Source organism: Oratosquilla oratoria, chromosome 41, assembly GCF_046742065.1.
Source record: "Oratosquilla oratoria isolate Oo_2021 chromosome 41, ASM4674206v1, whole genome shotgun sequence".
NCBI classification, from domain to species: Eukaryota; Metazoa; Arthropoda; class Malacostraca; order Stomatopoda; family Squillidae; genus Oratosquilla; species Oratosquilla oratoria.
Genome location: NC_134817.1, coordinates 28,354,697 through 28,367,196, shown reverse-complemented (window position 1 = coordinate 28,367,196; position 12,500 = coordinate 28,354,697). Strand labels below are relative to the sequence as shown.

At 40.8% G+C, this 12,500-nt stretch overlaps 2 protein-coding genes across 6 annotated transcripts in view; one reads left to right on the top strand and one right to left on the bottom strand.

The window, feature by feature from the left end:
- The window catches only part of LOC143021080 (adenylate cyclase type 6-like), a 733,530-nt gene that overhangs the window by 231,928 nt on the left and 489,102 nt on the right, over nt 1-12,500 (bottom strand). The window lies entirely within an intron of this gene.
- LOC143021082 (L-xylulose reductase-like) lies at nt 9,761-10,858 on the top strand. Its single transcript, XM_076178343.1, has one exon. The coding sequence runs from the start codon at nt 9,924-9,926 to the stop codon at nt 10,662-10,664; it is 741 nt and encodes a 246-aa protein (XP_076034458.1). The 5' UTR covers nt 9,761-9,923; the 3' UTR covers nt 10,665-10,858.

Here is a 12,500-nt window from a genome sequence, read left to right as displayed (position 1 = left end):
CAAAAAATCATAAAACACCAAAATGTTTGATCAAACACCAGAAAAATATAACGTCAGTCCTCGCTTCGTGCGAGGACTGACGTCATATTTTTCTGGTGTTTGATCAAACATTTTGGTGTTTTATGATTTTTTGTTTTATTTGACCAAATGACAAAATAATCTTGTCATCGGGGTTTAATGGGTTAAGAAGGAAACAGGCAAAAACTGGTTTATCAATAGAATGGTTAACGAATGGGATAGACTTAGTAACCATAGCAACCATGTACATACATATACCAAAGGCTTTTCCCCCCTACATGGGGGGTAGCCAGAAAGAAAAAGGCATAGAAACCACTCCCACCCATTCCATTTCCTATATATTCCACTCCCCTCCACCCTCCTCCCTCCCTCTTATCTTGGCACCTCCTGGATGACGGGTCATCCCTGCATCCTGTCCACTGCCCTGGGTCAGAAGCAGTGTCGCAAGACACAGCACATCCACAGCAAGGCTGCTTCATATATTCGGCGACCCCCCCACCCTCTCCGTCCCCTCATGCAGAAAAGGAGAAGACGGGGAGAAATCCCTTCGGGCTGCGTCAATTTGTTTTCTCATACATACTTCCTCACCCCCCATCCCCCACCCACTCCACCTCATGCATCACAGCATCATCTATACACAACCCCTCTCCATTCACCCCATGTAGTGAGCGCTAAAAAAGATTGGTTGTTTTAACAGAAGATGAGGTAGTTTTATAGATGGGGATGGCAGGTGGTAAGGGACAAGGAACTGCCTAGTATAGGCTTTATGGTTTCTTGCTGTCTCCTTCATTCTTATGTTCTTATATAGATCACAATTGACGTATATTCCCAAGGTTAAACTTATTCCAAAAGACTAAATTGTAATTAATTTACGTGGATCATTTGATATTTACGAGAGTTGAATTTAATCTGACGCTTACTGCTCCACAGTACCATCCTGTCTAAATCTTGAATATCTAGTTGATGTAAATGGCTTACTTGATATTGTCCAAAATCTAACATGACCACGAAAATATGTAGTAGATTTATATGTTATAAACATATAGAAGTGGTTTACGAACGAAATACATATTAAATGCTGCCATTCAAATCAACAAGCCGATTATGCTTGTTTTTTTAATCCATAAAGGGATTATCACACTGGGCTATTTTTCCACCAACCTCCAACTAATCGGCTGTACCGCCCACCTCCAGAGATTTTTCCGCCGTGAAATCACTGTGGCAAACTATTTTGTTTTCTCAATAATTTTCATAGAATATCATTTGATATACTGGAGGACATTTATTTTCCTCCAGCATATTAAATTCCTTACCGAAAGCTGCTAGTCTGCTCCAACAATCGGAGGAAAAATAGTCACGTGTGACAACGCCAGGTTTCATTGAATATGATACGTCCTTAGTAGTTTTGTGCATATGAGACATCAAACTCGCTTATGACTAGATTGCCCTTTCTCTTGTTTCTGTCTTGTTCTGTTCGATTTGCCTATAATTGCGCACGAGCCTTTATGCCTGAGACTATGTTAACTGTCATTCATCTGACTCTTGATTTCTACCTAAAGCGCGGCTGTCTCTCTTACAGCTGTTTCCATCAGTTTTCCTCAGAATTTGTTTAACCTTGAGACCTTTTTTACGTCTTCACAGGATATAGAATTGTTTATAAATATTAGGTAGGCTGAATCCCAAGTTCCGATTTTATCTATTTATTATTATTATTATTATTATTATTATTATTATTATTATTATTATTATTATTATTATTATTATTATTACTATTATCATTATCATTATTATTATTATTATTATTATTATTATTATTATTATTATTATTATCATTATTATTATCATTATTATTATCATTATCATTATTATTATTAATATTATTATTATTATTATTATTATTATTGTTATTATTATTATTATTATTATTATTATTATTATTATTATTATTATTATTATTATTATTATTATTATTACTATTATTAATATTATTATCATTATCATTAGCAATTGTAGTAGTAGTAGTAGTAGTAGTAGTAGTAGTAGTAGTAGTAGTAGTAGTAGTAGTAGTAGTAGCAGTAGTATAATTATTATGTCATTATTATTACTATTATTATTATTATCATTATTGTTATTATTATTATTATTATTATTGTTATCATTATTATCATTATTATTGTTATTACTGTTATTATTATTATTATTATTATTATTATTATTATCACTATCATTATCATTATCATTATTATTATTAGGTGAATGCTAGGGTAGTGAGTCAGGGATTGGAGATGGTTAAAGAAAATGGAGAAAAGTGGGAGGTGAGCCAGCTGTTGTTTGCGGACGACACTGCGCTTGTGGCAGGGTCAGAGGAGGGATTGAGGAAGCTGGTGGCAGAGTTTGGGAGAGTATGTGATAGAAGAAAGCTAAAGATAAATGTGGGTAAAAGTAAGGTGATGAGATGTACAAGGGGTGAAAGTGGCAGTAGACTGGAAGTGAACATTAAGGGAGAGCGACTGGAGGAAGTGGATAGTTTTAGATACTTGGGTGCAAGTGTAGCAGGAAAAGGTGGAGTGAAGGTGGAGGTAGAATGTAGATTGAGAGAAGCGAGTAAATGCCTTGGTGGTTTAAAGAGTGTAATGAGAAATAGACATTTGGGAATGGATGCGAAGAGGAGACTGTATGAAGGAGTGATTGTGCCAACAGCACTGTATGGGGCAGAAACGTGGAACATAAGAGAAGAAGAGAGGAGTTTGAATGTGTTTGAGATGAGGTGTCTGAGAAGTATGGTGGGGGTTACTAGGCTAGATAGAGTGAGAAATGAGGAGGTGAGGAGGAGAACAGGGGTGAAAAAGGATTTGGGAGAGAGGGTTGATGAAAGAATATTAGGATGGTTTGGACACATGGAAAGAATGAGTGAAGAAAGACTAGTAAAGGAGGTATGGAAGGCAGATGTGGAGGGAGTGAACATGAGGGGACGTCCTAGGATGAGGTGGATGGATGGGGTGAAGGGGCTTTGGGGAAGAGGGGAATGTCTGTTGAGGAAGGAAGGGAGAGGACGGAAGACAGAGGTGAGTGGAGAATGGTTTGTATATGGATGATGTTGTGACTGCATGAGGAGGAATGGGCGGGGGGTGGGGGGTGGGGTAGTATGTGTGAGTAAATTTTGACGCAGCCCGAAGGGATTTCTCCCCGTCCTCTCCTTATATGCAAAGGGGGACGGAGAGGGGGGGGTCGCCGATTAAATGAAGCGGCCTTGCTGTGGATGTACTGTGTCTTGCGACACTGCTTCTGACCCAGGGCGGTGGGCAGGGTTCAGGGATGACCCGTCATCCAGGAGGTGCTCAGATGAGAGGAAGGGTGGGAGGGGTGTGGAGTGTATTTAGGGATGAAATGGGTGGGAGTGTTTTTATGCCTTTCCCTTTGTGGCTACCTCCCTTGGAAGGGGGAAAAAGCCTTGGTATATGTATGTATGTATTATTATTATTATTATTATTATTATTATTATTATTATTATCATTATGATTATTATTATTATCATCATCATTATTATTGTTATTACTATAATTTTTATTTTCTAGTATAATAATAGCTCCCTGTCTAATTTTCTTGAAAAGATTTTGCAGGAGGCACTTAGGCTCTGGATCTGTGAGAATAAACTTATCTACATAATCTGCCATACCTACAAATAGAAAGAAAATCCTGTTGACCAACACAGCTTAGCACCTCACTAATTGATACCACTAATCTCTGTATTTTAACATTTCATCATAAAGTATTTTTTCAACGTGTTGAGATATGTCTGGTTGTTGTTTATGTTTCTTCATAGCCCGTTTCTGAATATCAAAATATTGCCTCGTAATCTCTCTCTCTCTCTCTCTCTCTCTCTCTCTCTCTCTCTCTCTCTCTCTCGTATCTCAGACGTGCTTCGCTGCCCCTGCCCACATCTATCACTTCCAAAGCATAAATCCCCCCTCCACTTCCCTCCCCCCATCGCTTCTTCCGCCTCTCTAATCCTATTTCTGTTTAAATTTCTTAAGGTCTTCCATATAACTCTAGAAACTTGTTGATCTATTCATTAATGTGTGTCCATGACTTCATGCGCGCCGTGTGTGTGTGTGTGTGTGTGTGTGTGTGTGTGTGTGTGTGTGTGTGTGTGTACGTGTGTGTGTGTGTGTTTGTGTGTGTGCGTATGTATGTGTGTATTAACCTAATTGTATTACACAGGAATGGAGCAACGCTAGTGGGACCCTGTCTCTTATTTCCCAATTACTTTATTTAGCTGTACATTCGTGTGTGTGTGTGTGTGTGTGTGTGTGTGTGTGTGTGTGTGTGTGTGTGTGTGATTCACCTTGGTCTTGGATCACGTGTTGGACTCGTGATAGATAGTTTTTTACCCTGCCAGAAGAAAGCTCAGAGCTCATATATGACCGATCTATAGGTAATACTGTGACGTTACACGCACACACACACACCCAACTTCACACCCACGAGAATCGGAGTAACGACTTGTAGCGCAGCGATACTGAAATGATTTCAGTCTTGGGCGGGATTCGAACTCGGATCGCTTGCACTCTGTTCACACCCAACTTCATTGTAGATAAATAATTATTCTGTATACAATGTGAATTAAATAAGTTTTGCACATAACCACTTTTGCTATCCAAGTAGAGTTGAATAGATTCAATTTGGAAGTAGGTAGAAACAACTTTGCCAACCGTGTAGTTAATGAATGGAATAAACTTCCTGCACAGGTAGTGCAATGTAGTTCAGTTCGAAGCTTTAAGAATCATTTAGATAAACACCTAAGCAAGATGCTGTAATGATTATAATTTATTTTATATTATTTGTTTTTATTTTGTTATCATTTGTCTGTTTGATTTTCATTTATTATTAGTTATATGTCAATTTACTATTTTTTAATATTTACCTGTTTGTATTTTATTTGTTATTTACATTATTATAGTTTTTATTTATTATCTTATTATTATTATGATTCTTTTTTTGCATCCGACCTAGATATGGACCAAAAGGTCTCCTGTCGGCATGCTCCGCCTTTGTAATCCTTTGTAAAAGGGGCAAAATATCATCCTGGCCATCGGATTGCAGGAACTGTTCGGATCATGGCCTAGCTTCGATGCAACTCATATACAAAGGCTAGTTCGTGTGTGTGTGTGTGTGTGTGTGTGTGTGTGTGTGTGTGTGTGTGTGTGTGTGTGTGTGATTCACCATGGTCTTGGATCACGTCTTGAACTCGTGATCGACAGCTATTTCCCTCCCGGAAGAGAGCTCATATATGACCTATCTATGGGTCATGCTGTGACCTTACACGCACACACACACCCAACTCCCCGCCTACGAGAGTTGGAGTAACAACCAGCAGTGCAGTGATACTGAAATTATTTTAGTCCTGGGCGGGATTCGAACCCGGACCGCCGTAGTGGCTGCCAGGAACTCTACCACTGTGTGTGTGTGTGTGTGTGTGCGTGTGTGTGTGTGCGTGTGTGTGTGTGTGTGTGTGTGTTTGTGTGTGTTTGTGTGTGTGTGTGTTTGTGTGTGATTGTGATCTATTTTGATGTTCCTTGGTGTCAACAGACATGTTTTATTAACCTTTGCACTTATTTGTGCATTTGCCAATATTTCAGAAGTCATATTTACACAAGGGAACAAGCTGTCTACTCCATAACTCAAAAGTTGATTTAAATGACACTTCACCTTAAGGTGCTTTAGGAGCCTACAGTGTCGGAGTTTTCTTGATTTTAATAAAATCACCTGACGGCAGTCAAAATAAACTCAAGTGTTGAATGCAGATACCAGTAGCTTAAGAATCAACTGCAGTTACTTATAAAAGAAGTAAAATGTTTTTGCATGCAAATTTCTCATCATCTTCGTTTATCTCACTTTCTATAAATAAATGAATAAATAGATAAATAAATAGACTAATTAATTAGTAGATAGACAGATATATAAATGAATAAAATAAATATACAAATAAAATTAATAAATAAAGGAGGTAGCATGATGAGAAAGGTCCTGGTTTGACACCTAACAACCACTATGGAGCCTCCAGATCCTGCGATAAGATTCTGTACAAAACAGACACAACTTTCAAAGATGAACGTCTAAATTGTCTCTCACTTAACTAACTCTTACTCCAGCTAGAGAGATCAAGAATATGTTAGTCAGTTTTGCTAGTCGCTATTCTCTTCATCTCTTCTCTTCTTCTCATAGTGTTCCATAAACCAAAATAACCGTGTGAGATTAAGCTTGAAATAATTAGCCTGGGATAAAAAAAAAAAAAAAAAAAAAAAAATCCGTTGCCCCTGGTCTCTCTTACAGAAGACCCGCGGCCTTCAGGTAACCGGCGACAACTGATCCATCGGAACGCTAGAACTGCGACCTTTTCGTCCTGTCGAAGAGACGCGAGGCCCCCTGAGGGTCGGGCGCCATCAACAAAAATTACGCATTCTTGGCAACTACTCAGACTGTTTCCTCCAGGGCAGTCAAAACCCTCAATCGGGGAAGGATTAACTCCGCGTACAAAAAATAAATAAATAAATGAATAAGTGAATAAAAAAATAAATTAATAAATAAAAAAATATATATATATAAAATAAATAAATAAACAAAAATAAAAACAGAAAAAATAGAAATAAAATAAAATAGATAAACAAATAAATAGATAAAGAAAAAACAAAAATATAATAAGACAAACAAAATAAAGTAATAAAAACAAAATATAATAAAAGTCAAATGAGTATATGAATTAAGAAATTATGAAAATATATAAGTAAATTAGAAAAAATAGTACAAATTAAAACTGATTAATAAAAACAAATAGATAAATACGTAAATAAACAAAACAGAAATAAAGGAACACATAAACATAAATAAATAAAATAAAAGCTGACAGCAAAAATGTCCTTCCCTAGTTTTCCATCGTGTGCACAACAAACATAAAATCAGCTGCAATTCTCCGAAAGCGGTCAGTATTGGTCCCTTAGACGGGGTCCAATATATCTCCATAAATGCATAACACTCTCCAAGAGGACAGAAGCGCTAGTGAAATGTCGGAGACGAATACAATCTCTAAAGACTTCCGCCATTTTCCTACCACTTCCGCCTACTAGGCAGAGACTAAGTCTCGTTTCACACGACTTTTCGCCGTGTGGCGTCCACGACACGACGTCGTGCTCTTAAATAACCACGAGTGTCTATGGACGTTTTCACACGTCTACCACGAGCACCCGTGAAAGCGTCCATAGGCACCCATGGTTATTTGAGAACACGACGTCGTATCGTGGACGGCGCACGGCAAAAAGTCGTGTGAAACGGAGGGAATGCCTGATGACTTGATCACTACGTTGACTCTTTTCTAACCCGCAAATATCAATATGAATTATTTTGCCTTCCAGAAATACTTTCAATTAACTAATCAATTTAATCTATTTTAATTAGTGTCTTAATTAATATTCTAATAGCAGTTATTGACACATCAGTAATGGTGTTAATTGATGGCTCATGCTTCACTGATAAAAAAGAGCATTTGTTCTTATGTATTCCCATAGATCTTTACCAGATGAAACGCAGGACTGTTGTCTGTGTCACCAGGCGGGAGGGAAACAGTTGTCGGCTGTCAGCATGACTTAAAAAAAAAAAAAAAAAAAAAAAAAAAAAAAAAAAAAAAAAACGGAAATTCGTCCAAGTTGAGATATCTTGGGTCCGATCTAGACACCAATAGTACTTTTACAAGACGTCCAATACAGACCCGAATACACTAAGTTACCAGAGACCTGTAATAAGTAACAATCACTGGTAACCAGAAGGAATCGAAACAGAACCCTTGTTAGTACAAGGCGAAACCAGAGGGGAATACACCACAGCGATACAACTGTCTTGTCTTGTCTTGTCTTGTTTTGTAGTTTTGGTGTTAACACCATGTCCTGTCTGGTGACACACTGCCTTATGTGTGATGAAAAGTGCTGCATGTAAAGTTGTCGTTGGTGCGTTGGAATGAAGATTGTGAATGAAGTCTGAAATCGGTGCAATCAACCCGACCCCACTGATTAGGTCCTATATATGCGACGATGGTATACCGCACCTCTGGTGTCCGCCGTCGTGGAAAGGGCTTGGAAAGTCATTAAAGTATTTTTCCACTGACCAGGGATCGAATTCGAAGCTTCCGCGTTCCAAGCTGTAAGGATAAACACATGCTGCCTAATCTCCAGTACAAAATACACACACACACACACACACACATACACACACACACACACACACACACACACACACACACACACACACACACACACACACACACACACACATTGTTTATATATATATATATATATATATATATATATATATATATATATATAATGAAATGTGTCAAGAGTGAGAACAGGGTTATTTTGTTTATCTAAGCGGCTTAGGCACTAACCAACTACACAGAAAAAACGCCACAGCGCGGAGATCCGCATCCCAGCGACAGGTACATGGTTCAGACAAGACTCAATAGTCTTTTTTCCTTGTCTGTCAGTCGCCATGCGCACTGACCGCACGGGAGTCCAAGTATGGGAGCCACTATTCGGCCACCCAACTAGGGTGTGCGAGTTACTCGTGTCTGATTTCAGACGTAGTATCAATAAGGTAATGTGGTAATTAATGCAACCCAGAACAGCGTTTCTCAACCTTTTCACCCTTGCGTAACCTTCAAAATAAATTGCATGTCTCAAGGAACCCCTGCGCCAAAAAAAACAAAACAAGAAAAAACAAAAAACAAAAAAAACATACCATATCTTTCTCATTTTAGTTTCATCGTAATAATAGGTTAGATAGGATGATGTCTATATTACATTATTACAATAACCAGGAATATGTCTTGCGTGTTTAATTATGTTACGTATATGAAATTAAATAAAAAATCAAAAGTGCATTAGCTTATCTCACATGTTCTCGCGGAACCCTTAGGGACCTTTTTCGGAACCTTAGGGTTCCGGGGAACCCTGGTTGAGAAACGCTGACCCAGAACAATGGAATTGAATAAGAACCCTTTTTTTTTGTGTATATTTGCACGGCTGTTTGGGTTACGTGTTCTCTAGTTTATTCATATTTACCAGAAACACTTTTTATAGGGGTCTGACATAAAGAACACGGGAATTGAGGAGACTTCAAGAGAACATAAGGCCTATATTAGGCAGTTCCATGTCCCTTACCTCCATAAAGATATCTCATCTATTAAAACAAACAATTATTTGTTGGTAAACCAGTTCTTGTCTATTTCTTTCTGACATTCATATACGATAATCTCGTTGATGCTGCTGTTGAATTGCTAAGGAAATAAGGGAATGACAATTGTTGTCGTACAGTCTTTGAAGGGGGTGGTAGGGAGGAAGAGGAGTCCACACGCCCCGATCTGTTGCTTGTGTGTTCGTGCGTGCGTGTGCAAGCGTGGGTACGTTCGTTCGTTTGTGCGTTCCCGCATCATCCCCAAGGTCACATGTGTTGTGGTGAGGAGCTGGTGTTCAGTTGTAACAAAGGGACAGGTTGTAAATTATCCCTCCTTTGATAACCGCACGGAAAGCTCACACCTTTTTAGATAACATGACCACCTATTGGAAAGCCGGGACTTGGGCCGAAGACAAACCACCAGCGTCCCGTCGCGAAAGTGGGACTCACTCGCGAATTTAATTTTCGGCCAACTTACTTGGTAGCTTATCTGGTGAGTGTGCACTCCTTCCTCCACCTATTACCCCGCCTCTTCCCATCGACTGGCCCACCAGTACTACTACAACTACCGTGTACGGAAGCCGGCAGACCAAATAGTTACGAATTCGTTAATCCTTTTAAGGAGAATCAGGTTTGTCCCACGCGCGAATTCGGGCGTGTATCCTAGCGCTTCCTCAGCCGCCATGTCAGGTCCATACAGTTTCGCCGGTAAGCGGGCGCTGGTGACGGGCGCCGGTGCGGGCATCGGCCGGGCCACAGCCAAGCGGTTGGTCGAGCTAGGCGCCGAGGTTGTGGCCCTCAGCAAGACCGATGCCAACCTGAAGACGCTGCAGGAGGAATGCCCGAAGATACAAACGGTGTGTGTGGATTTGGCCGACTGGGACGCCACGAGGACCGCAGTGGAGAAGCTCACGCCGTTCCACCTGCTCGTCAACAACGCTGGCATTGGCCACGTGGCTTCCTTCTTGGAGGCCAAGCAAGAGGACATGGACAAGCTCTTCAGCGTCCACGTGAAGGCGGTAATGAACGTGTCACAAGTGGTGGTGAGTGATTTGTTGGCCCGGGGCTTGAAGGGCACCATCGTGAACGTGTCCTCTCAGGCCGCCAAGCGTGCCCTGCTCCACCACAGCGTGTACGGTTGCACCAAGGCCGCGGTTGACATGTTAACTCAGGTCATGGCCCTCGAGTTGGGGTCCAAGGGCATCCGGGTCAACTCCGTCTGCCCCACGGTGGTGATGACCGACATGGCTCGCCGCTTCTGGTCCCCTCCGGAGAGGGCCGAGCCCATGCTGGCCAGGATCCCGCAGAAACGCTTCGCCGAGGTGGAGGATGTTGTCAGGGCCATCACGTACCTGTTGTCGGACGCCAGCGACATGGTCCACGGGCATGCGCTTCCAGTCGACGGTGGCTTCCTCATTACCTAGTCTGATGGCCCGTCCCACCCCTATCACACCCAGCTTCCTCCTCAGACTCCCTGCGCGTTTCTGGGTGGGTTTACTCTACTGTGAATCACCGGGGAGGGAGATACATTAGATAAGATATCAATGTACGGAGGTGACCATTGTGAAGGTCATCGTTTGTATACCAAACTGAGATAATAAACGTCTCGTTGATAATATTCCATTTGTTTCACTACCCAACGCTCTTTCTGTGCAAGGTTGGAGTTCTGTGACTCCGTGGTGATGGTGGATGATGATGATGATAACGACAACTGGCGACACAGTCATAGATACCGTGGTAGTGAGGTCAGGGTTAGTACGGTCAATTCTTTTGGACAGGAGATCAAAAGGGAGAAAGGTGGTGGGGCACCAGTTTATTTCACCTAGAGGAGCAGGAAAAGAAAAATAACTCAAAATGCAAGTTATTTTGTTAAAAAATATTCGTTCTTGCAGTGCCTGATGATCGTGATGAACTAAATATCCACAGTCTACCACCATCTACAATTCACGGTCCTGTGATATATCGTAACACGCATATTCACGTTCTCTCCTTCACGCAAGAACATAAGAATAAAGGAGACTGCAAGAGACCATAAGGCCTACACTAGGCCGTTTCATGTCCGTTACCACCTGACATCCTCATCCATAAAGTTGTCTAATCTTTTCTTAAAACAACCGATAGTGGTGGCGCTCACTATATGGTTACTAAGTCTTCTTTCTCATCTGCCTCTTCTCCTCCTCCTCCTCCTCCCCTACTCTCATTATTTCTTCAGATACAAGAACCACTACTACTTTTATTATGACCGACGCGAGACTATTCGATTCAGGTAAGGGGTCAAAACCCCACAAGCCTACCATGATTAATCTTTTCCCCGACATCTGCGTCAGATACCGTCCTTTGGCTTCCGGCTTATTTCGGCTCCCAATAAGCTCCAATTCTGGCTGCCATCATACTTGATTCCAGCTGTCACTAGGCTGTTTGATTCAGCTGACGGAATCCCTTTGCGGAGTCAGATGTATGTACCACTTCCAACACGTCAACTGCAGTCACCGCTACACCTTTCCTCTGGTCAGAGGTTTCTGCACACAAACCTGAATCTTTGTATATACTCGATAAGGTTTTCTTCTTAGTATAGTGGTCCATTGACGATCAATACTTTTGACGTTCATAAGATTGGTTCATGATGAAAAAAGGGGCAAGTTATTTTTTTACTGCTTAAAAAATATATCAGTTGATTGGGTTCCCATTCACAGGTCATCAAGGGCAGTGAGATCCCTCTTTTGTTTGCCAGACTCACATTATGTGTATTATTTCTCTTTGTGCTGACAAGGGAAAAAATCCACTGGATGCGAAACTGGCATAAGAGAAGGAAAGAATGTATCTATGAATATCTTTCTAAATGACTAAAGACTACATGAGTCATTTGAGTAATAATAAACGAATCTGTCTTATGATACGATTTATCTAAATATTATTGATTAGATATTCGACCACTGGACGAGATGTTCTATCATAATGAACGTCTCAGAATATTTCATGAAAAGAATGACTGCATTGGCCAACCTTATCACTAAACTCTCACATGGAAGAGCTGATTAGAACGGGGTGTTGACCTCAAGTCACTAAAAGCGACCCATACACTCGCAGGCTGCCTGTCCGGCATCCGGACAAAACCAGGACTGTGCAGGCCAAACTGAGTGTGTATGGTCCCCCGTACACATTCAGTTTAGCCTGCACAGTGTGTAGGCCGCTAGAGATATCTGGCTGAATCACGAGTCAATGTTGCACAAGGTTATTTCATGATTAACGAAAGGAAATGG

Excerpts from the sequence above, each read along its gene's own strand:
- LOC143021082 (XM_076178343.1), top strand. The coding sequence starts at position 9,924 with ATGTCAGGTCCATACAGTTTCGCCGGTAAGCGGGCGCTGGTGACGGGC.